Source organism: Pleurodeles waltl, chromosome 10, assembly GCF_031143425.1.
Source record: "Pleurodeles waltl isolate 20211129_DDA chromosome 10, aPleWal1.hap1.20221129, whole genome shotgun sequence".
In the NCBI taxonomy this organism is placed as follows: Eukaryota; Metazoa; Chordata; class Amphibia; order Caudata; family Salamandridae; genus Pleurodeles; species Pleurodeles waltl.
The window spans coordinates 158,276,609-158,302,974 of NC_090449.1; the positions used below are offsets into that span (position 1 = coordinate 158,276,609).

Sequence of the window (26,366 nt, forward strand, 5' to 3'; positions counted from 1 at the left end):
TAATGTATGGCTCTCCCATTAGCCCTCGGCCCCTGCATTGACAGCTATACATAATATAAAATTAGATATAGGCAAAAAGGGAATTACGGGGATGTTTTTCACCTCAGGCCTCGGAGTGACATCATAGGCAACTCGAGCTTCGGTCTTGTTGTCTATTTGATGTCAATCAGAACCCCTCGCTGAAAAATATCCCCGTAATTCACTGTCACCCGTCAATAATTCTATATGTAATCCACTGGGAAGGGTTTCCATGGAATCTTTTGTCGGCCTTTTGTCTTTGTGCCAGTCACCACTTTTCCCCTGACTTGCTGAAGTCTTCAGACTTATTTAGAAAGCCTCGGTAATGTGACGTGCATGTAAACACAACTACTGACCCATTTACCATTATATTTCGTTATTTGTGTATATATTTCGAGTGATGTGGCATTTTGTTTGTAGAAATAGGGCAGGAGACAACTACATTGAAAAACACATGGAAAAGCTTGCTTTGAAATTGTTATTGTAACTACTTCCCCTGGCGAATTTGGGAGAGGCAAAATCTGTATGCAAAAGTGAGCAGTACCATTATTACTGCTGTATAGTTATATCTCCAGATCCTGCCATGCACTCAAGTTGAGCTCGATAGTTACTACAGCTTCTCTTCTTTGCTTTATTCCAGCATGCCATCTTTACATTATTCCAGCATGCATTCTTTGCTTTATTCCAGCATGCCATCTTTACTTCGTTCTAGCATGCATTCTTTGCTTTCTTTCCAGCATGCATTCTTTGCTTTATTCCATCATGCCATCTTTACTTCGTTCCAGCATTCATTCTTCGCTTTATTCCAGAATGCCATTTTCACTTCGTTCCAGCATGCATTCTTTGCTTTCGTTCCAGCATGCATTCTTTGCTTTCGTTCCAGCATGCAATCTATACTTCGTTCCAGCATGCATTCTTTGCTTTCGTTCCAGCATGCATTCTTTGCTTTATTCCAGCATGCCATCTTTACTTCGTTCCAGCATGCATTCTTTGCTTTCGTTCCAGCATGCATTCTTTGCTTTATTCCAGCATGCCATCTTTACTTCGTTCCAGCATGCATTCTTTGCTTTATTCCAGCATGCCATCTTTACTTCGTTCCAGCATACATTTTTCGCTTTATTCCAGCATGCCATCTTTACTTCGTTCCAGCATGCATTCTTTGCTTTTTTCCAGGATGCCATCTATACTTCGTTCCAGCATGCATTCTTTGCTTTATTCCAGCATGCCATCTTTACTTCGTTCCAGCATGCATTCTTTGCTTTATTCCAGGATGCATTCATTGCTTTATTCCAGCATGCCATCTTTACTTCGTTCCAGCATGCATTCTTTTCTTCATTCCAGCATGCCATCTTTACTTCGTTCCAGCAGGCCTTCTTTGCTTTATTCCAGGATGCCATCTTTACTTCGTTCCAGCATGCATTCTTTGCTTTATTCCAGGATGCCATCTATACTTCGTTCCAGCAGGCCTTCTTTGCTTTATTCTAGGATGCCATCTTTACTTCGTTCCAGCATGCATTCTTTTCTTTATTCCAGGATGCCATCTATACTTCGTTCCAGCATGCATTCTTTGCTTTATTCCAGCATGACACCTTTACATCGTTCCAGCATGCATTCTTTGCTTCATTTCAGCATGCATTCATTGCTTTATTCCAGCATGCCATCTTTACTTCATTCCAGCATGCATTCTTTGCTTTATTCCAGCATGCCATCTTTACTTCATTCCAGCATGCATTCTTTGCTTTATTCCAGCATGTATTCTTTGTTTTATTCCAGCATGCCATATTTACTTCGTTCCAGCATGCGTTCTTTGCTTTATTCCAGCATATATTATTTGTTTTATTCCAGCATGCCATCTTTAATTCGTTCCAGCATGCATTCTTTGCTTTATTTCAGCATGCCATCTTTACTTCATTCCAGCATGAATTCTTTGCTTTATTCCAGCATGAATTATTTGATTTATTCCAGCATGCCATCTTTACTTCGTTCCAGCATGCATTCTTTGCTTTATTCAGCATGCCATCTTTACTTCATTCCAGCATGCATTCTTTGCTTTATTCCAGCATGCCGTCTTTACTTCATTCCAGCATGCATTCTTTGCTTTATTCCAGCATGGCATCTTTACTTCATTCCAGCATGCATTCTTTGCTTTATTCCAGCATTGCATCTTTACTTCATTCCAGCATGCCTTCTTTGCTTAGTTCCAGCATGCATTCTGTTTTTTCATTCCAGTAAGTCTTGTTTGCTTAATTCCTGCATGCCATCTTTGTTTCTTTCCAACCCCAACTGATACCCTGCTCAGATAAGTTACATTGCGTGGCAGGGTGTGCAGTAAAGTGTTTTGCCACATGATAGGACCTGGTGTAGCCCTTGACATGGGATAAAAAGCCCCACACAATCCACCAGAAGCTAATCCTATCCTATTCTCCATTTACAAACACTACCACACAGCCTCAAAGAAATTAACTCGAGAACCCTTTCATGCAAAACAATAAACAATTGTATAAGTTATGTGTAACTTTGAAGTGCAATGATAGCGTTTCTTAAAAAAAGTCCTAAATAACAATTATAAGTATAATACATTGTGTTTGTTTCGTATCAGGTTGTAAATAACGTTTATAACACTTTATCAAATACTTGTTAAAGCTTACTGACATTGTTTGTCAAATTTATAGAAACAAGTTCGATGTTTTAAATATTATTTGTTGTATAATTTGCAACACTCAATGACATGTTTTTCAAAGAAATATATTATTTTACAGTTCAGAAAGTTAAAATGTTGAAGTGTTTACATTTTTTTAAACTGCAAAATGACAATAATTGTCACAGTTGCACCATAAACTTACCTTTTGGGGATGCAAATATTCAGAAAACTCACGGTGCAAAAATGCAATTTTTTGTTGAGGAAACACATTTCACGTAGCCATACCTTCAGTTTCACAGAACATTCTCGAAAAAATGAATTACCTCCAGAAAAGTACACGCTGTTATGACTTCCTTCCAGATCATTACGGACACTGTTTCCAGTGCTGGACTTTTGAGTGATGATATAATGTATCCTGGGTATTATAGTCCTGATTTCTTTCATTGAACTAAGTAGACCGACAGACTTGAAAAGTTGAAAGGTTCAGGAATGGAGACGGTGTACATAATGCCCTAGAGCATGGATACTCAACGTACGGCCCGTGGGCCGCATGCAGCCCCTCTGACCTTTACATGCGGCCCCTTGGGCAACAGGAGCACTGGGCAGCTGTTTGCTCGACTCTGCGCTAACAATAAGAATATTAAATACACGCACAATCATTTATTTCAAACATAATTGGTGTTAAAGAAAGGAAGTAACTAGGGACTCCTGCACTTAACTTTAGAAACGCCTTCATTGTTAAAGACATCTTACAGCATAAGTGTAAAACAAAGACAGTCTCTTCAAAATTCAAAAAGTGCATTTAGTTAACATGCAGAACCTTTTCGCCTTAGTACAATTTATTTTATCAGTGCACTGAGATGTATTCATTTAAAAGTAATAGTTTTCAAACATAAATTTGGAAACATAAATTTGGAAACATTAATTTTTTCCTTTACCCTGAGAAGACCATCAATAGTAAATTAAAGAAGAGGCATGCCACTTGCTATGTGCACTTTATGGGTGGCCTGGGTTCCCATTATACATAAACAACATTATAGTTTATTAAATCCAACATAGAAGCAGGTTTTGTGCAGCGCACACCATGAATCATGTATTTCGAGGTCATCTTAAATGTAATAATGCAGAAAAAGGAGGGAAACTGACACTAAACAGTTGCCTAGGATCACAGAATTTGGAAAAGTGGTAGGCCGGGATTAATTCCAGGTTTTCTGGTTTCCCATTGTTTATTTCAGCCACTAGATGTATATCCATTGCTTCCCCTACACCTACCTTGCCACCAATTCCCCTAGCCACCCTACCCAACTGCCACAGCCCTGGCATAAATGCGGCCCCCCCGGCATGTCACAGACCAAACATTTTGGCCCCTTGGAAAATGTTTGCAAGTACCCATGCCCTAGAGTAAAAAGATCCCGTATTGTGGTTTCATTAAAAGATTTTAAGTCTGTCCCGATTCAAAATGTCAGAAACTTGACTTGACTTGATACTCAAGGGGGAGGCCTCGCAATTATCTTTAGAGACTCTCTTGAGGTTGGAACTTTTAACCTAAGTACCTTGATAGGGGCAGAAAGTCTAGGATTTTGTTTTAGGCTCAGCCCCTCTCAGTCTTTTGCTGAGGTTCTGATTTATCGTTCTCCTGGTCAAGGAACTGTTTTTTACCTTCCTTGGCAGAAGCATTAGCCCCTCTGGTGTTTCGATACTCTAATTTCAGTATTATGGGGGATTTCAACCTAAATCTGGAACTTAAAAATAAATCTGAGCTAAAGAGCTTTTTTGATACCTTAAGCTATCTTGGACTCCTTAAAAAGACATCAAAACCCACGTATCAGGGAGGTCACACCCTTGACTGTTTGTGTTCCAACATTCCTAAATTATGTGCTGAGTCTCCTGTTCGGCTGAACTGGTTGGATCACTCATTCATACCGTTTAACATTAAGTAGAAGCCGGACCACTCTTTTTCTAGAATCTTTCAAAAAAGCTCTATGAATCCAGTACCAACACATATGTGAAAAATGTGTTTTTAATGTTTTGGAAGCTGCATCAGCATATAATGGTGAATAATTTTTATAATCATACTTTAGGAAAATAAACAGGGAGTGATAGTTGAAAAAAATGATCCCCAAGTGAGAAAAGAGACACCACACCATAAAGCAATAAGGAAATCACTTATAGTTCTGTGATCTTTGGTGTATCTCACAAAGACAGCCTCTTATCAAGTTATAAAGTATGCTTGTCAAAACATTCCTCTTCATTAAAAAACAATTGTATGAGTTAACCAGTATCAAGATTTTTGTGCTATAATATTTAAATTGATTGAAAATGAGTTTCACATGGATATGTGTTTTGTGATAATTATACCCAGGTTCATGTGGACATTCTGGGTTGCTCTTGTATTTGTTTAGTGTCACTTTTTGTCTGTGGCCCCTCAAATATACGCCTCTATTACCTTTAGGTGGAGCAAACTGTCAAAGGATCCTAATTTAACAAAACATCTACATGATTCTACCCCAGCCTATCTAGCTGTCCTTCGGATAATATTGCGTCTTTCAATAAATCGATAGTGCACACAGCCTCTAGAACTATGTCAACTGCTCCTGCTAGGGTAACATCTAAATCTACTTCCTCAGCCCCTTGGTTTAATTTGGCAATGAAAGATTAAAGGTTGTAAGCAGCTCGAAAGAAAATGGCATACGGCTTATGATTTAGAAGATCTTGTGTGATTTTGATCAGCACAAAAATCTTACCATAAGCAGATTAAGGCCCATATTTATACTTTTTTAGCGCCGCATTTGCACCGCTTTTTGACGCAAAAGAGGCGCAAATGCGGTGCTAAAAAAGTATAAATATGGGCCTAAGTTTGCTAAAAAGGCTTATTTTGCCAAATTATTTAAGGAAGCCCATAACGATCAAAAGGCTATTTTTTAAATCTCAAACGTCTTTTTAAAACCTACAGCATTACCAATGCAGATTCCTCCTCTCAAGTCTTATGTGACCAGATTTAGTCCTACTTTGTAGACATGTTACAGGCAATTAAAAAGGATTTTATGACATCGACTTCTCCCTCATCTAGTCTAGGAATAGATCATTTTTTAACAGAGAAACTGATACTTTTGAAACCTTTTAAGAAATTTTGCTTACTCAATCCTGTTGTGCGATTTTAAATTGTAAAACTGGATCACCTAAAGATCCCTGTCTCCATCATGTCTTACATAAGATCGTGGATATAGTTAATCCTTTGGTAAACTAAATACTGAATAACACTCTGAGAACATCTGGGGTCCTGATAGAATGGAAATTAGCTGTGGTCAAATCCCTGAATAAGAAGTCTCATTTAGATCACTACTATTTTATCCAACTTACGCTCTATTTCATTGTTGCCAGCTTTGGGCAAGATAATTGAAAAATTGGTGAACACACAACTAATTACCTCCGTAGAAAGAGCTAAGGCCCTTCCCCTGCTGCAATCAGGCTTCCTCCTAAGGAATTCCAATGAATCTGCATTGGTGGAAGTAGCAGATACATTAAAATTGACATTGGATGCTGGTAATAATGCTGTATTGATCTTATTGGATCTTTCAACAGCATTTGACACCATCTCTCATGAAATTCTTCTTCAGCTTCTTCAGATTGTGGAATTATTGGATCGGCCTTCTCTTGACCAAAGTCATTCATCACCAACAGAAGACAGATGGTTAAGCTAGGGACGTATTTTTCCGAAGAATCCACTGTCACATCTAGTGTCTGCAGGGCTCTTCTTTGAGCCCTGTTTTATTCAATATCTATATGACTCCTTTAATTTCCCTAATCTCTTGTTTTGGAATAGACACAATATCTAACACCGATGACACCCAGTTAATAATATCGTTGGATAAATCTTCACTGGGTTCTGAGCAGAATCTCAAAAATTGTCTAACTGCACACCAACCACCTGAAATGTAATACAGAGAAAACTGAGATCCTGCTTCTTGGCAAATTCAATAATTTTGTGCCCTGGTAATAGTGGCCTAATGCCACTCCCCGGCTCGCTACAGTTGAGGTTGTTAGAAACCTAGGGATAACATTTGATATTTCCTTGTCCTTTTGACCTCAGACCTTGACAGTTGCAGGAACTTGTATCAATCTAATTAAATCTTTCAAGAAATCTTTTGATCTTTTGCCCCTATCAGCAAGGAAAACTGTTGCCTGTGTGCTCATCACCTCCAGGTTGGACTATTGTAATAGTTTATATGAAGGTTCTTCTAAGTAAACAAATACACAAGGAGTATAAGGTATCGTATAGCTACAAAATAAATTTAATTTGCCCTGGACCGTCTCCATATCCCGGATTTCGGGACTTATTTGTGTGCTGGGAATGGTGTGAGGGGAATTTTCCTTACGGAGTAGGTTGCCTCACACACTACATAGTATCATACTTCATCATATGACCACCTAGCCCAGGGTTCTGCAAAGTCGGTCCTGGAGAGCCGGGTCCATGCCAGAGTTTTAGCATATCCACATTTAGAAAAAAGATGTTTCAGTAATCTACATTTTTCTAAATGTGGATATGCTAAAAATCTATTTCTAAATGTGGATATACTAAAAATCTGGCATGGACCCGGCTCTCCAGGACCGACTTTGCAGAACCCTGACCTAGCCCCATCCAGGTTGGATAATACCACCTGGACGGACTCAACCTCGTCGTTAAAGGAACTTGGAGGGAGTGCGGAGATAAAGGTTATCTGGATAATAATGGGATCCAGTTGTGCTACAGAAAAACTAAAAACACCTAATCAATTACCTATGTAATGTTCCACCTTTATTAGTGGTGATTGCTGGTGAGATTAAAAACAATTGGGACGCTTCAAGAGCATAATGACTCAAAGAGTCACCTACTATTTACTGGCCAACATGTTTCTGCCTGCTAACTCAAGCCAGAGAAGGTCTAGGGGCATTCGTCAGGGCCTCAGGATCCCTAGGTTCATGCACTGAAGGGTCATGCACTAAGAGGAAAAGTGGCTTACCTCAGTAGGAGGTGGCTGGAATGGTGTAATAAAGATGGGCCTACATGTGGATTACTTAACACGGGGGCCTGTAGATGAAGGAGAACAATTAATTAAATATGACATGACTACATGTACGTGATACTTAACACAGCAAACCGCTGCACACAAAATGGTGAAATTGCATGCGGAAAATCATGCAATACATTTAAAACCAGCCACACTGTGTAAACTATTACGTAAGAAATTGACCCACTACTTGCGGGAAGAAAAGGAGAATGTGGTCTCTTACCCTGTTATTGAAGGGCAATTGGCCCCTGGTCTTGGAGAGGGGGAGTGTCCCCCTATAGTCACAGACTATAAAAAAAAGAACGGCGGCAGAAACTCAGATAAGCATAGCAATGGGAGGCATAAAATGATTGTTAGCAGATCAAGGATGCCCAAAATATGGGCTCAGAAGAAGGCTACGAGTATTCCCCACACTTGGAGAACTAGCCTAATTGCTTAAACAGTAAAGGGAAAAGGGAACCCTTTCTTTAAAGCGCATTAAGGCGCTGAAGAGCAAAAATGTAACACAGTAACAATAAGATATGTACCAACTGGCTCCGAAAACACTGGGTTAAAACGGAGCCATGCTGACAATAGTAAATGAGACGAAGAAATTGACAAAAGTAAAGGATGAACTCAAAATGAATAAGTCTTATCTGTAGCATCCGAGGGTGCCTCCCAGGTCGCGCAGACTTACTCCATCAAAGGGTGGCGCTCACTGGCGCACCTAGTCCGAATCCCTCCCTGGCCATCAATGGACTTCGGCCGGGAAGCTACAGAAGATAAAGAACCTGCTGTCGAGCAGGGGAGCGTCAGACCGGGAGTGAGGGCGTGGGGGATGTGGCCATGTCGCGTGTGCCTGACCCAGGAAAGAATGGGACATGTAGTCCGATGCCTCCCGCGGTAAGTGGAAAATGCCGCTCTAACTGAAACGGAGATGTGACGGGGTGGGGAAGACAGGACGGGGTGGGTGAGGGGAGGTGGCGGCGGCTGTGGTTGGGGAGGGATAAGGGGATTCTTCTAAGTAGACTATACAGAAACTACAAGTGGACCAACATACAGCTGCTACAACAGTTCTTAAATTACCCATTAGGTAATTCGCCTCTGCTGCATTAAAAACCTTACATTGGCTTTTGGTTCATATGATAATTCCTTTTAAACTTCTTCTCATAACCTTTACAGCCTTTATCGCAATCGGTCCTAAATTTCTTACAGCTAGGTTCACTCACTATAATTCTAGTAGACCTTTAAGATCATCACAAGAGAACCTGCTTAAATCACAATTTTTTAGATTAAAAACCAGAGGTGGTAAATCCTGTTCTGTTCTTGGTACCAAAGTATGCAATTCCTTTCTCAAACATCTAAGGATAAAGGAGGAATCTATTTTCCGAAAGCAGCTTAAAACTTGGATTTTTGAAATTCCAGATACACTATGCTGTTCTGTTTTGTAATTATCAGGTTTCCGACATCATATTTCTCTTTAACAGATTTTTTGTGATTTGCTTAGGCCCAGGATGCTCCCCTGGAAGTGACAGTTGCACTATATAAATGCAAATAGAAATAGAAATGCATAGGGCCCGATTCACAAAAGTAAACTTAGACCTGAAGTCTAAGTTAGACCTGAAGGCTGAGTTTAGACCTGAAGTCTAAACTTAAACTTCAGGTCAAAACCTAGACTTTAGGTTTAACCTTAAACTTCAGTTCTACGTTTACCTTTGTGAATCTCGCCCATAGTAAACAACGCAATTTGATAAATACATACAAAATTGTGGTTCTTTGGCTTGTAATTTATGCATTGGAGAGGTTAAGTGTGTAAGCATCTGGTATTCAACATAATGCTGGCTTATACCCATTTTCTAACCATACTCATGCACACTGTAATCAATGCAAATAGAGTTAGGAAATTTCCTGAAGTCTCCAATTTTTTTTCCAGTTTTGCAATGTTTTCTTCAAAATAATTGTTTCCTCTAACATGTCACTCATTAACAAACACATCTTAGAAATATTGGATTCATTATTGAACTTCATCAGTCAGTTTGCTACACGTATGTTGTATTCATTTTCAAATGAGTGGATCCAGGAAGTGTGTCAAGTGTGGTCAGCGTATTGCAAAACACTTGCATCAATGCCCCCAAAATATGATTTTGTGGGTTTCACTATTATTTGCATTGCATTTCCCCAACACTGTGTACCTAAGTCACATTGGGGGTGGGGGTGAGGTGGAGGTGGGCGGTGGAGTGCGAGAGAGAGGAAGAAAGAGAGAGATTGTGTAAAAGAGAGAAAGAAAGAGGGAGTGTGTGTGTGGTTATGTGTGTGTGCGTGTGTGTGTGTGAGAGAGAGAGAGAGAGAGAGAGAGCGAGAGATCGATTGAAAGCTTGTCTTCTCGCATAGTGTCCAATCATTCTTAATACATTTGCAATTTTCTTCTTTACATGTTTCAGGCAACTGACCACACATTCCTCCAGAAGTGTCATTATCACCACGGCTCTAATGAGCTTTACTCCAAGCCAAAGATGCCTCTTCCTGAATTCACCATCAAACATTTTGCAGGAAAGGTTACATACCAGGTAAGTGCACTGAGGGAAATCTGGAACAAACACCCAAGCTATTGCCAGGGAATGTTGCACCAGGTGAGCTGAGGCTAAGGTTCATGCAACATAATCCACAAGACATATGTGAGTGGGTTTGGGATGTCTGTGCACAGAGACTACAAAAAACTACATCTGTATGTGCTGCATAGTTGAAGGACCATTTTACAACTATGTGTAGTGTACTACTATTATGTAAATGGAGCACAATTAAATATTTTTTATATGATTGGAAAGGTATGGTAGCAGAAGCAGCTGTGCTGTCTGTTCAAACACCATTGAGCATAGTGAGGCTTGCTTGCTCACTCTCCTTTCTGAGGGCAGGAAAAGGTGAGGTGAGCAGAGGACCAATCGTTCGAGAGGTGGGGGGCAGAATGGTGATTTGGTTAGCTGAGTGGGCTGACTAAGGGCTGACACTGGAAATTCTAAATAGTGTCCTTCTACTGGCTCACCCGGGTTTCTCAGTCTGGTGACAAAAAGCAACAGCAGGCTATTGTAGCATCCCTCTACTAATGCATTACCCACTTCTGGGTCCCTTTTAACTGTTTTTTTCCTTACAGGTACCTAGGCTCACAGACAGCATGGGGATAGTGGGGCTCGGTACACAACATAGGATACGTCTGTCCAAGTTATCCGAACCATATTTAAAGCCCTCCTTGCAGTTAACAAACACATGGTGCACATTGCCACTAGAGACAAGAGAACATTTTAAGCTTCTTATGGAGGCAGCCATCCTCCATTCCAGGTCTTTGGAAGTAGAGAATGTAGCACCTCTATTTAAGGGCATGGAACACCCCACGGAGAGGTTTTATGAAGATGTTCAAGTCTCAAAGACCCCACTGCCTAACACTGAGAAAGTGCTGCAAATTGATCCTTACAAACCCAGGAAACAGTGGGCCATGGAGCTCACAGACACTTTACTTCCCATGACAGTCCCCTGCCCATTCCCAGCCCTCCTCAGCAACAATAAACTCTGGTTCAGTCCATTTTATAAATTTGCAGAAGAAGGAGAAGGAGGTTGCTGGCAGAGCCAGAGGCTTATAAGAAAAGGATCATGTCTGATGTACAGCTGGGGGATGGGTGGCTTTCCTTCACTGTTTAAACCAATCAGACTCACCTAAACTTCAGATTGCTTGAGAGAGATGTGAGAAGCACTATTGGGCATCAAAGAGACAGAGCAACAAGACATTTCCCAACACTGTGGTTAGTTACATTGAAGGTTGCCAATGAAGAACCAAGCAGAGGTAGTGGTCCCCTAGAAAACATCTCATTGAAGATGGGGGATGAGTGGCACTTCCACCAGTGAAAGTAGTTGGAATTGTAAGATCTCTGCAGTGGTGAATCCACACCAGGTCTTCCAGTGTGGTGATGGTGGATACATGTACATAGGCTGAGGAGTTGTTGAGGGTCTATGAAAGGCCTCCAACTGGTGGTGGTAGATAACAGAGAGGATCTTTGGGGAGGTGACAGACCGATAGCTGGCCTTCTGTATACTTGGAGGGTTCATGGAAGGTCGACCAATGGAGTTGGTAAATATGAAGAGATCTCCCACCAAAAGACTGACCTGTGGATTGTTGACTGTTTTGCAGGTGCACAAGTTTCTGGACAAAAACTATGACCAGGTCCGTCAGGACGTCATTGATCTCTTCGTCAGCAGCAAAACCAAGGTACTGTATATCTTTAGTTGGGGAATAGGGCCATTTATGCACCTGATTTAAGAAAAGTGCTGCTGTACCCAGTGGAGCGCCACTTTTCTTGCACCCCTTAGCGCCCCTCTAACATCACCATGTGTACAACGTACCTAAGATACGGCGCACCATGGCAGTAGTTAGGGGAACTAGCATCAATATTTTTTACGCTAATTCGGAACTTTGCAGGATTAGCATAAAAAATGTTGACGCTAATCCTGCAAAGCCCATTGAGGCCCATATAAACAATGATGTGCCTCCTTTTAACGCCTGTTCGGAGCAGGTGTTAAAATTGCCCAAAACAATGACGCAAAGAAATCTTTAAGATTTCTTGGTGCCATTTATTCAGCCCCCTGAATGGTGGAACACCCCCTTTGCACACATTACAACTGGCACAGGCATAATGTAGCGCAAAAGGGTACAAAGTGCGCAATGCATGCATTGCACCACTTTGTAAATTTGGCGCTGTGATTTTGACCTCATTGGGCCACATTAGTGTAAAACAAAATGACGCTAATATGGTGCAAGGAGGCGCTAGGGGCTTTTAAATCTGCCCATATATGTTTCAGTCAGGATTCATTGTAGAAAAGGCAGTCCTCCTCTCCCTGCTAAAAGCTACTTTATATTTAACCCTCATTGAATAGAAGACTATGGGGGTCATTGTGACCCCGGCGGTTTGAGATAAAGTTGAGGTAGTACCGCCAACAGGCTGGTGGTACTTACCGGCACATTATGACATTGGCAGGTTGGCTGAAGCCAACCCGCCAATGTACCACTCTGTCCGCCATGGCGGTAGCAGCCACCGGGCTGGTGATAACCATCATGACCTTGCCTACCGCCATGATTTCCGTGGTGTTCATAACGCCACGAAAACCATGGCGGTAGGCCCTATCAGTGACAGGGACTTCCTTCCCTGTCACTGATGGGAGTCCCTCTCCCCCTTCAACACTCCCCAGGTGCCCCCCCACCCCCTCTTCATCTACACTCCCCCTCCCTTCCAACCTCCCTCATACACACACGCAGACACACACTCATTCACACAGACATACATGCATACATACACGCATGCATTCATTCATTCACACACACATACAATCTTACACGCAGACACGCATTCTCATTTCCATTCATACACGCACTCACACACATGCATACACGCACGCAAACAACACTAAACACACACTCGCATTCATGCACATGCACACCTCCCCCCCACACACACACAACAGCCCCTACCCCCATCCCCTGTCAGAAACCCTGACTTACCTGAATCCAGGGGGTCTTCCAGCAGGGAACGCGACGGGGCGCTGCTACCGCCAGCAGTGCCAGCCAGCAGAAAACCGCCAAGCTGTATCATGTGTCATGATACCGCTGGCGGCGGTCTACTGGCGTGGCCCTGTTGGTGGTAGCAGCGCCACCTTACCCCCATCTGCCAGTATGGCCACAGCTGGATTTCCGCCCTTCTTGTTGCGGAAATCTAGCTGTGGTCATAATTGGCCGAACAGATGGTAGCCGGGGCGACGGGCTTTTGGCGGCCGTTTTATTATTCTTCTCTGCCACATAATTTAATTAACACAGTGTACAATGTTGTTGGTGTTCCCATTACTCTAACTAAGCATTAAGCACACTGTATTAAAACAATTCGGAGGGTATGTGGGAGAGAGAAAAGAACAAGATGGCAGCTCATGAGCTTCACACAGAAGCAGAACTACAGAATAACCACTGTCTCTAGAATATGTGATTCTGTGCCATGAAGTAGAATTAGACCATCTCATGCTCTTAGCTTGTTCATTGACCTTCAATAATTAGGTGCACATTTATTTTATGTTCTATGCACCATGACCTGGGTACTGCATATGGGTCTGTGAACTCATCTGATCTTCTCTCATTTCAAAAATACAAAGTCCGTACTAACTTCAGACCTGTATACTCAGTCATCCGTATTAAGAAGACACTCTGTAATAAGAGAGAAGCATTTCTTTTTTCAATTAAGGTACAGTGGCGAAATGTACGCAATTAAACAATGAGAATGCAGGGTCTCTGCAGAGCGGAGGATCTTTTATTATGTCCACATCTGTAACCTGAAGTTGCTGCTTACTTTCTGTTTGAATGGTGCGGCTACAGCTATTTGTCAGGGAAACCTTGAAAGTACTTCTGATTTTGAGGTTCATTATCAAACTAAATAGCCACATTGTACTAAAATTAACATATTTGGGGCCAGATGTACGACGCATTTTTCAAGTCGCAAATGGTGAATCGGGCCGTTTGCGACTTGAAAAATGCAATTTGGGATGTATAGACCCATTTTTGCTATTCAGTAATCTATCTACCGAATCGCAAAAAGGGTTTGCGATTTGCAATTAGGAAGGGGTGTTCCATGTATGATTGTTTTGTGACCGTGAATGCGGTCGCAAAACAATCGCAGTTAGCACCAGTTTCAAACTGATGCTAACCCATTCGCAAACGGGAAGGGGTCCCCATAGGACCCCTTCCACTTTGTGAATGGCAGCAAAAATATTTTTTCAGAGCAGGCAGTGGTCCTATGGACCACTGCCTGTTCTGAAGAAATGAAAAGAAAACTTTTCATTTTTTGTTTTTGAAATGCATCTCGTTTTCCTTTAAGGAAAACGGGCTGCATTTAAAAAAAAACTGCTTTATTTAAAAGCAGTCACAGACATGGTGGTCTGCTGTCTCCAGCAGGCCACCATCCCTGTGAGGGCGGCCATCCCCAATGGGGTCGCAAATTGTGACCTACCTCATGAGTATTCATGAGGTAGGTCATTTGTGACCCCATTGGGAATCGCAAACAGTGTCATTGACACTGTTGTACCTCAGGTTTTGCGAGTCGCAAAACCTGAATTTCGTACATGTGGCCCTTGGTAGCTTCCGAGTTTGCATCACCCTGGCATTCATGGTGAGTTTTTGATTTCAAAGAAACTAATAGGCACAGCATGGAGAAATGAAGGAGAGGGCTCATTTCACGCTATAAAATAGAGCTAAATGCCAGATATACATTGCACTAAACTACTCGTGGATTTGCATATTTGTTTCTGAAATCTCACAAAATTATGCAGAAGTAAATTATGAGATTTTCACACACACAACCAGCGTTGATCTAATCAACAATGGTAACGTGCGTAGGTCCCTCAACTGCACTCCAGAATATTAATTTGTACAGTTGGCTGTAGCAATTACAGAGCATCACAGAAGAACCAAAAGCAGAATTTCAGTCATTTGCTGGTGATCTGGGGGGAAATAAAGGTTCTGGGTGACTTCTAGCCTGTGCTTTTGATGGCTTGAAATTTCAAGGCTTAGGGCCTTATTACAAGTTTGGCAGTCCATGCACCGCCATGGTGGCGGTGGCGGTCCGAACCCCGTCGGGTTGGTGGTCGGACAGATGTGTTACGAGTCATGTGGGCCTATGGAGCAAAGACCGCTGTGGTCCCACCGGCAGGGCCAGGCAGCAGAGACTGCCGCAATCACAAAGCAGCACAAACAGGATGGCAGAGACAGGGTTCTCGCCTGTCACATTATGAGGTTGTACACAGCCAATGTGACAATGGGGTCCAACCATCACGTTCACCAGGCAGAAACAGGGAGTATGTAGGGAGACACTCATCTGCAGGCAGCCTTACACATCCGATGCCGCCATCGAGCCTATCACACATGTCCTGTCGCTGCTGATGATCTTTGAAGCTGCTCAAAATCCACACTACCATGGGCACAACCGCCTGTGTCATGCAGCTCAACAACAGATTGTTGCGCTGTCGTCCATATGATATGGGGGGTCACAGTATGGGCAGCAAGTACATTTTCTTTGTGTCCTGGGTCGGAAACATACACAAATAGGGACAAATTCACAGTCACCAAAGGCCCCTTTTGGGCAGGTCACCCTCACTGCACCACAACACCAGACAAAAAACACACGTCTAACCATCTCAGGCACAGGTACAGTGAAGTCTATACAACATTGTATCACACAACACCAACACCAATAACACAGCAACATCACATTTACAAATACTAGTCACACACTCGCATTGCACACGTGCCATGGACAGCCATCTCATTCAACACATATATGTATGTATGTGGCATGGAACACAAACACCAGTACCATTAAACAGCCTTGCAATGGACACACACATCACCTGCATTGCAACACAATAGAACTACAATGGGATACACATTAGTCTGAGAGACAAATATACAAAGTTCACATTAAAAAAATACTTGCACAATAGGGATGGCGGCATCAGGAGCACTCAGGGAAGGATGCTGCATTGGGACTCGTATCACTTTGCACATGCCCATAAAAAACATTTGCACAGAAACTGTCCCTTCAGGTATATCAGGGACAAACAATACTAGACTCAAGTGACATGTGTATCTGAACAATGTTGAAGTGCAAGTCAGCAAAGCAAAAACAACTCAAACTGCATGGGCCATACATCTACATGAAGTAGCTGCAAGATACGCACAGCTAAATGGAATTGCAGTCAAATGCAAACAAAGGTAGCACAGTTCAACACACTCCATGTCTGCACAAACAAAACTCAAGCTGCCACACATTAGAAAAAACCATAATCCATATCAGGGGAAAAGTCTAACACCATACATGCTCACATTGGACTACGCAAGATTAAATACTTACCATAACAAACAGAACAGAATGTTATGACACCACAATTGCATTAACAAACGCACATGCACACAGTCAACATATACCCTTGTCTTTGGGGATACCAGCACTGCCCACAATATCAGATATTGCAAACACCAGCAAATGGATCAGCAAGTAGGCTGAAACACACACAACTGTAGGCAGACAACGCAAGTTTCTCAGGAACAACTTAAAGGTTAAAAAGGATTTGCAGGACAAATGTATACCCAAATAAACCAATTGGTTGTGTTTATTTGTAACAAAAAACACAATAATCCAAGGCCATTGGCCAGTCCATTTGCCATTGTCCAGGTACGTCATTGTGCCTCACTTGACTCCTTACCTGCCAGGGAACTTCCACAGGGAGGGGCATCAAGTTAGCAGGCAGGCAACTCAGGGATCATCATCGGGGGGAGGGGGGAGGGTTTGGGAGGGGTAGACTTCTTCTTCGGAGGGGTGAGCTTCTTCTTGGGGGGAGGGTTATAGGTGCTTGCAGGGGGGAGAAAGTGTGACAGGGGAGGACATGGAGGTGGAAGGGACGGGTTGGGAGGTGGGTCGGGCCTCTTGGCTTTGTAATGGAGGGTGGAGGGAACAGGGGAAAGGGACAACTCAGACAAAAAAAATCAGACTTAGGAACATGGGGACAGTCAGCAGAAGGGGTGGGGTTTTGGAGGTTGAGGGAGTGGATTTCTGCTGTGCTGGCTTGGATGTTTTGGGTGTGTGCGTGTGGGAGGTATGCTTGTGTTTGGGTGGTGTCTGTTGCATGTCTGAGTGTGGGCAGTTGCATGTCTTAGGGGCTGGGAGGTTGAGGTGCTGGGTGATGTAGGAGAGGTGGATGTGTGTGTGGCTGTTGGGGTGGTGTCGGCAGGTATGCTATATGTGGTGATGTCTGTGTGTCTGTTGTGGTGGTGTATGCCGGTATGCTGGATGTGGTGGGTGTGTCACTGATTGTTGTGGTGCTTGTTGGTATGCTTGATGTTGTGTGTGGTATGGCAGGAGTAGTGGGGGTGTCTGGGTGGAGGTGCCTGCTGAAAATGAGATGCCCACCCTCTTGGGTGAGTGGGTACGGGCAGCTGGGTGGGGAGCAACAGGGATGGTACTGGGGTAAGTCCCGATTGATCCACCGCCACTAGGGAGGGGCCACTGGAGGAAGAATCTGATGATGAAGAGGATGGTGAGGGGTCTCACCCGTGGCACTCCCCTCACCTTCCGGGCCACAGGGTCCCTCTGTGTCAGTGGTGCCTTGACTTGAAGTCTTGTGGCCAGATGCTTCCCCACTCGGCTGTGCCGTGTCTCCTTCACTTCCCTGGGCTGATGCTGCAACGACAAAGATAAATAGGGTCATCACATGTCCATGAGCACACTTGAACTACAGCTCTGATTAGCAAACATTACCATCACGTCAAGAAGGCATCAGGAACAAACTGCACCTAAGTGGCCCATACATGTGCCATACCATATGCATGCATGCTAACTGAACTTTCAACAGCTGCCCACAGGAAAATCAGGATCTCATTCAACTACAATTGCATGGCTGAATTTGTGCAATCACAGTAACCATTGAACCAATAGGAGACCTCATCACACTCAGTGCTTTGCCCCATGGAGCATACCTGAGTTACCTGTTGTCATACAATAGTAGGCCAGTGCCAAGATCATTAACACAGATCCCACACAAGGTCATGCACACATCTATTTGTCACATATATAATGACCCAACAATGAGAAATGACGCTCTAATATACTGCCAAGTTGCTGACAACAGTACAATAACCTGGAGAAGGTGACATGGAAATATTAATTTCACACTGGAAGGAGCTCCACAATGCACACCTCACCAAGTGATATTTGTCCCAATGGGGTCATGGAGGTAGTACTAATGTTGCTCAGGTAGGCCAACATTTGGCATTGAAATGGACACTGTAGATATCATGTGCAATATGTCAGGGAGGTATGTCTCTAAACTCCACAACATAATGAATCAGCAAGCCCCAGGTAAATCACCACTAATATCTGGCATCCCTAACAATTACATACTATGTATACATTAGTAGACGCCATTAGCCCCTTGGAGTTTGGAAAGGCCCAGAGATTTGCAAGTAATCGTTGAAGACCCTCAACATGTTGCCCAATTGGCCATGCAAACCCAGATGTCTGTGGATTAATGCTTGTACTCCAACACATGTGATCTCAACCTAACTGCAAGTTACTCCATGATGCCGCCAACACTCGGGTTACAAACCTTCCTCATTTCACATGTGTTAAGCACTTTGCTACATGATTCTACATCAGTGGCATATAAATGAACATTGTGGCTAAAAACTCTAGGCTTACCTGTCATGTCCCTCATTACTACTGCAGTTGCCAAATGACATGCAGTGAAGCTTGAGAGTATGTGAAATGTACCCCGATGGTAAATGTCTTATTCCACACACAGGTTGCCATGCACATATATGTGAGTGAATACAGACATCATACCATCAACGCAGGTAGACCATGCATGAAACAGCTGCTTACAAATGTTTTTCTAAAGTGAAAGGGACAAGTGCTGACATGTAGGCACAAGGAATGTTGGCAACAGTAATGGCACATAAATTATGGACATTCCTTACTTAAAGTAGTGAGCTGTAGCTGCACCCTAAGAACAATAGTCACATTCCAGAGAGTAGTAAAGCACCAGCACCAGTCACACGCTGAAGAAAACTAGCCTCTGGGTGGCAGATGGCAATATACTCATTTAACCAGACACATGGCTGAGGACAGTGACCCATCACTTCCTTCTCTTTGGCCTGTAACACTGAGGGGTATTGGTCTGTTGCATACAATTTACACCCACTACAACAACAAACAGTACTTGATATCCATATGTTGTCCCTGGAGAGCCAAATGGTTGTGGATTGTACCAAGTTGTGTTCTAGGGCCCTGGGCCAATAGGCAAGGCACATCAGTATATAACACATGATATGTCTACACAATCACTCATCTACTGTGTTACACATGGCTCATCCCTATTCGTCACGGAGAGATGTCAGAATCTAACACATTCAATTGGCAATGTGACTGGCAGGAATATGTCCTGTACTCACACTCTTGTGGCTGTTGTGCTGTCCTCAAACGCCCATCAAGGTCAGGGTAGGCCCCCACCAGAATGTGGGCCATTAGAGGGGTCCTGGCCTGACGGGCACCCTGCCCACATTGGGAGGACATCCCCAGCTGAGTGTCTGCAATCCTCCAGGCCCAGAGTCTCTGGTTCTCCCACCTCTTCCGACAGTGGGTGCTCCGTCGGCTTTTGGACCCCCAGGGTCCGCACCTTCTTGGCAATGGCTCTCCATAGTTCATTTTTCTGATGGGCGTTGACCTAATCAAATGCAAAAGACAAATCACAAGCTTTTTTCACAAATGGTTGCGTCACATATATGTCAGGGACACCAAGCTAGACATTTTCTATTTGTTAACACTCCACAAGTGTGAAACACACAAACCAATTAGCATAGGGACCTGACTACAGACATATGTATTAGAATCTGCAGACTCACCCACTCCCCTGCTCAGGGCCTACAAAGACTAAGCATGCTTATTGACACCAGGTAGCCCATGCTCTAGCAACCCGCTCTGTGATGTAAGCCACAATGGTACACTACACATCCATGTGGCTTCTGATGGGTAAACACGTTAGGCATGAATGGACCAAGACATTCCCACTCTCTGAGATTGACTCACTACATGTAGTCCCTACAGGCAAATGTCAAAGTACAAACTTCAACATTACACATGAGTAACAATCAAGGGGCTGGCATGGTGGGTGCAGAAAGTGTCTTCCTTATCCATTTGTGAATGTATGGAATTACTAATGCAGACTCATGCCTCTTCAGGGGGTGGGTTCTGTGGAATGTACCTGTACCACGGAACACTCCTTTGGACATAAGTGTCTATTCTACAGAGATGACATCCAACTAACAAAGGCATACTTTATACAGTTTTTGCATTGTGATCCAGCTTCTGAGTCACATATCATGGCCTCACAGGAATCAACACACTGTCTGCACCGTGGGACTGTCAGTTATGCAATACGTCTGTACAGGACAAAAATGACCTGTGTGAAGGTGACAACAGAGCTGTGGGAATAAGGGACCTGTCACGAGTCTAAGACATCCATTGATAATGATGCGTAATGCACATATAGACTAGATTAATGATTTGCCTCTGTACACATTACTAATCTAGTCAATGGACTGAGGCATTCAGGGTGGGTTTGGCACTAGAGCATCATATTAGCCACATGATAGGATCTACTGGGGTACAGTGAGTGGGAACAGTACCACAGTTACATAGCCACAGTGACACTCCCACAGCCCAAACTAGGTCCCAAACTGGGAGATACATTTGACAGGCCCTGGTCTCTGCAGACTGAGCAGACAAAACCTACATGACCCTCCATTTCCATCACATCCATGCATGACAGTATATCATGTGGCCAACAGCAATTTTGCATGTGGTGTGTGTGGCAACGTGAAGGCCAGAGTTATTCAGGATATGCTCCTTCCACACAATAGTTTAGCAAGGCCAGATGTGGTTTGAAAGATCTCGACTATGCACATTGCTCACATGATTCTCAAATGACTCAAACAACATGCATACACAGCTCAGGCTGTCATGTACAAACGTGCCGTCTGACATTTCAAACAATCATGAGTAAAGAGATGCCATTGGATGCCAGTAATGACTTCTAACTTACTTATGTGCATCCAACACAAGGATGAACTAGGACCCCAAAAAACCTACACAACATGACTGAACTTCACGTATGGCACTGGCCACCAATACCTGCAGATATCCATCCCATTAATGCTATAGAAGTTGCAACAACAGGCACACAAGAAGTATAACTGGCTGCATCCTAGCCTGTGAGGAGGGAAAGTAAGGTGAAGTACACAGCAAAATGTGCAAATTAGGTACTTACCTGCTTCTCTGGTGAGCCATGGAGCTGTCCATACAAGGGTAGGACCTCATTTACAAGTCTCTCCAGTTCCTCCGTAGGAAAGGCACGGGCCCCATCCCCTGCTGGACGTGGCATGATTGTTCCCAGATGTGTCACACAGAAGGTGAAGTGAGTAAATCTCAGAACATGACGGTCATGTCCGCCACGTATGCAATCGTCATCCCCAGCAGACACAGTCATTGACCCGCGTTTGCCACTGGCAACAACATTAGCCAGTGGCTGTGTATGCTGCGGTTGCAACCGCCTACCACTATGATGACGTCCGCCAGCGGTCGCGGGCGGTCCCTAATGTCCAGTGGAATAGGTCAGGCATCTGCCATTTTGATGGCCTGAAATGCTGTATTGGACTTTTTAAAATGCGTCACACCTACAAAAAAGGTTTTTACCTCACAAACATACTTATCCTGTCTTGTCATGTAGGTCCTACTACTCAACCACCACTGTAGTATGTTGCAGAGTTGGGCACAGTCCACCACCGCCGACGGTCATTTTGGCGTTTGTGATATACAGTGACATTTTGAGGGGAAAATGTGTTGTACATTTTTGGTTTTGGTCCGAATTCATGTTGTGTGCACATGTTGAAAACCATGGGGATCACATGTGACCCTTGTGTTATTTGCAGCTGTGATGCGTACTTGGTTCCATGCCTATCCAGTGAGAAATGCTTTGTCACATGATATCATTGACATGCATCATGTATGTTGCTGTGAACACAGTGACTAATTTTGGAAATAATTTCATGTCATACATAGGTACACACAGAGAGGGAGGTTGCGACAAACTCCTTTCTACCGTCCACTGCCAGACCTCCAGACCATGGAGCAAAGGCACATGATGAATTACCGCCTGGATAGGCAAACAATAGTGGACTTATGTCGTCAGTTGGAGCCAGCTCTGATGTCAGCTATTAGTTATTCAACCAGCTTACCACCCATTGTACAGGTCATGTCAGTAATGCACTTCCTAGCCATAGGGTCCTTCCAACATACAGTGGCCCTATCTGCTGGTATGTCTCAACCTATGTCCAGTCTGGTGTTGAAGGATGTCCTTGCAGCAATGTTGAAACACCTTAACAACTATATCCTGTTTCCCCGACGTGAGAATTTAGCCCATGTGAAGTCTGACTTTTATGGTTTTGCCCACCTCCCACATGTGGTGGGGGCCATTGATGGCACACATCTTGGCTTGGTCCCACCGCAGGCCAATGAACAGGTTTATTGCTACAGAAAGATCTTCCATTCCATCAACGTGCAAGTTGTTTGTTTGGCAGATCTTTACATTTCACATGTCTGTGCCCGGTATCTGGGTTTAGCCCATGATTTCTTCATAATGCAGAACAACACAGTACTCCAGATGAAGTCACTACTGTACCCAGAGAGGGCCTGGCTGGTTGGTAAGTCACATCTGTCCTGATTGTGTGTGTGTGCAGTGTCAGTTGCTACAATCATGCGGTGAGTGACTCATTGTTGCACATATGTCCCATTCCTTTACAGGAGACTCCACATATCCAAACCGTCCTTGGTTTATGACACCAGTAAGGAATTCAACTACTCCAGGGGAAGTCTGCTTCAATGAGGCCCTGGAGCAGGCTTTTGGGCTCCTGAAGGCCAGATTTAGATGTCTGGACCGGACTGGTGGAGCCCTCCTCTACTTAGCCCAGAAAAGTGTGTCAGATCACTGTGGCATGCTGCATGCTCCACAACATCGCCCTGCGGAGGAATATCCCGTACATCCCAGAGGAGGGGGCGCCTGCAGTTCCAGCCAGCGAGAATCATGAAATCCCAAATGAGGATGACAGTGGTGAAGAGTAAGCAGCTGAGTTGCAGGAAGATCTCATCAATGGCTTTTTCTCATGAGTGTAAGTGACTGTGGTTGTGCAATGAACTGTAGTTGTAAGAATGCATGGAGCTGAATGTTTTAGCAACAACTAGGTAGCTGATACTTTACAATATTCAGCCAAAGGCTGCTTGAAGAGTTAACCCTTGACATATCTCCAGCTTGATGATGTTGCTTTGTTTGTGTCAGTTTCCTTGCACTGTAATTACTTTTCCAGTTGCTTGCTATGTGATTTGTGTAATAGGTATTTTTTCAAGACTATAATCCTTGTTTTGTCTTTGTACAGGTACTTTCACCATGACATCTTCATGTGCGCATTTCAGAGTTGTGATATTGGCAGGTATCTGATGCTGTTCTGACATAGGAAGTGGACATTGATTGTTCCAGGTAATGTAGGTCACAGATTTGTGGTGGATGAGACCTGTGTCAAAGCAGCTTGCACAGTGGTTGGGTGGAAGGTCAGAAGTGCAGATTGTACTTGTTTTGTGTGCTGTGGTGGGCCAATAGCATCATGTGTGTCATGTGGGCATGAAATATGTAATCATAGACTGCAACCAAGTCATTCACCCTTCATATTGGCTAACCACTCTTTTTGTATGACCTATATGTAGTTGTAGATGTGTTTCATCATTACAGGCCACAGTGTCTGTTCCACATCACTGAAACATGTTTGTGTCATACCATCAGTTGCATTGTCATTGGATTAAGATGGGCCTGTGATCAGGGAATGTTGTACTGCCATCTGTCTGTATCTTGGATTATGTGATGTTGGATTATTTTGGTGTGGTATATGATAAGACTCAAACTGCTGACATCACCCACTTTAATGTTTGCCTATTGTACAGGACAATGTCTGACAAATCCCTTCCTTCCATGATCCCCTGGGCTGTACCTTGGAATGTGTAGTTCGACTCAGTATGAGGCACACAATCTTGTTTCAAAACGTCCAGACATATGGACAGCCTATGTGCTGTACCCTGGAATAAAATGTTTGGTGTGACCAGCCACTTGTATGTATATCTTTGTGTATAATGGTTGTAATCCTGAACAGAACACCATGTACCTGTAACAAATCCCTCCTTGCTCAAATAAGTTCTGTCTTCATCATATGGTTCACATGGTCTTACATCTCTACGTAGCAAAATGTGGAAATTAAGCAGGCAGACAATGAATTTGTTATGGGTAAATTTATTACAATGCTGATGCTAAAAATAAGATTTGGACAGAAAAGAAGCAACAATAAAGTGAAGGTGTCAGTCTTGGTGAATGAAATCGTTGGAGTAGATGCCACACCATTGTGAGTCCAAAGTCTAGAACACTCTTCCCATTGGAATTGTTAGGTGGTCGAGGATCAGTCAACAGAGTGAATATGTGGCACACAAAGAAGTTGCTTTAGGAATAGGTCACTTGCTGGCTGTGGTAGGTGTCTTGCCGTCTGCACCTCCTGGATTCTTTGCTGGATGTTCCTGCTTGAGGTGGGAGGTCTACTGCTTCAGATGCAGGGTTATATGGGTGTCTTAACTGCATTCTTCCACTGGCAGGGCCTCTCTTCCTGTGGCTGACACCAAAGTAGATGTGTCTGGCTTTGGTGAGCCAAAGAAAGGGGTAGAGTGGTGTTGTAGAGCCCTGCTCAGAATGGTGTTAATGTCCCTCATCACCCCTGTTAGGAAGGCTATGTTGATATTGTGGGCCTCCTACTGTTCTCCCATGTCCCTGTGGATGTCCCTCTGAAGATGTTTGATTTTCCAGGGTTTGGTCAAGAGCTGCCCATCATGCCTTGGGACTCCTGATAGACCCCCAAGAGGTAGCCAATGGTGTCCTGGCCAGGATCAGCCCCAGTGGCCTAACCCCACTGGCCCACAGCATCCTTCCCATGCACCCTACCCCAACAGGCCTCTGCCCTCTCACATTGGTTCCTGGACCCTCATTGTCAGAAGTGTTGCGCTGCAACTCAGGATTCAGGACTGAGGAGCACAAGATGGTAGACACTGTGCTTGGTGCACAGGTTGGGGGATGGATGGTTGACTATGACGTAGAGGCAACCGGGCTGGGAGGTGTTGATGTGGGGACGGTGAGACTCACTGTGGGTGTCTGGCCAGGTTGCCCTGATGGGCCAAAACTGTCCTCCACGTCCAGACATCCAGGAGTGTCTTCTTCACTGAGGGCTTCTTCCAGGGGGTAGCAGCAGCACTCTCTTCTGTGGCCTCTGTGTGCCCAGTGGCAGTTCTACCTGTTGATGTGAAAAATACAATGTTACTAGTTGTATAGTGACATCTACCTCCAACAATGTAGTGTTACATTAAGCATAGCCCTTGTACAAAGTTAATGTGCTTTTAATCATATTCTGGCAAGTACTCATGTTATTGGTTGCATTGACCTGACATTTGTGAAGCAGGTCAATTCCATTTAGGTCAATCAGCTGCTGAAATGTGCAGATCATTATCCCTTGGAGAGATGGCCTGAAAATGCCATTTTGACACCAGTGCAGCCAAATCAGTGACTATGCAAGATATGTCTTTGGCCATTCTGATGCCTAGTTGATTTTGCTGCTGGCATGTACAGGGAGTGCAGAATTATTAGGCAAATTAGTATTTTGACCACATCATCCTCTTTATGCATGTTGTCTTACTCCAAGCTGTATAGGCTCGAAAGCCTACTACCAATTAAGCATATTAGGTGATGTGCATCTCTGTAATGAGAAGGGGTGTGGTCTAATGACATCAACACCCTATATCAGGTGTGCATAATTATTAGGCAACTTCCTTTCCTTTGGCAAAATGGGTCAAAAGAAGGACTTGACAGGCTCAGAAAAGTCAAAAATAGTGAGATATCTTGCAGAGGGATGCAGCACTCTTAAAATTGCAAAGCTTCTGAAGCGTGATCATCGAACAATCAAGCGTTTCATT

At 43.6% G+C, this 26,366-nt stretch overlaps 1 protein-coding gene across 1 annotated transcript in view; it reads left to right on the plus strand.

Moving 5' to 3' along the window:
- The window catches only part of MYO15A (myosin XVA), a 761,224-nt gene that overhangs the window by 173,363 nt on the left and 561,495 nt on the right, over window positions 1-26,366 (plus strand). Inside the window, exons 18-19 of the mRNA XM_069212299.1 lie at window positions 10,128-10,253; window positions 11,864-11,941. Of these exons, the coding sequence (XP_069068400.1) occupies window positions 10,128-10,253; window positions 11,864-11,941 (204 nt within the window). The remainder of the gene's footprint in view (window positions 1-10,127; window positions 10,254-11,863; window positions 11,942-26,366) is intronic.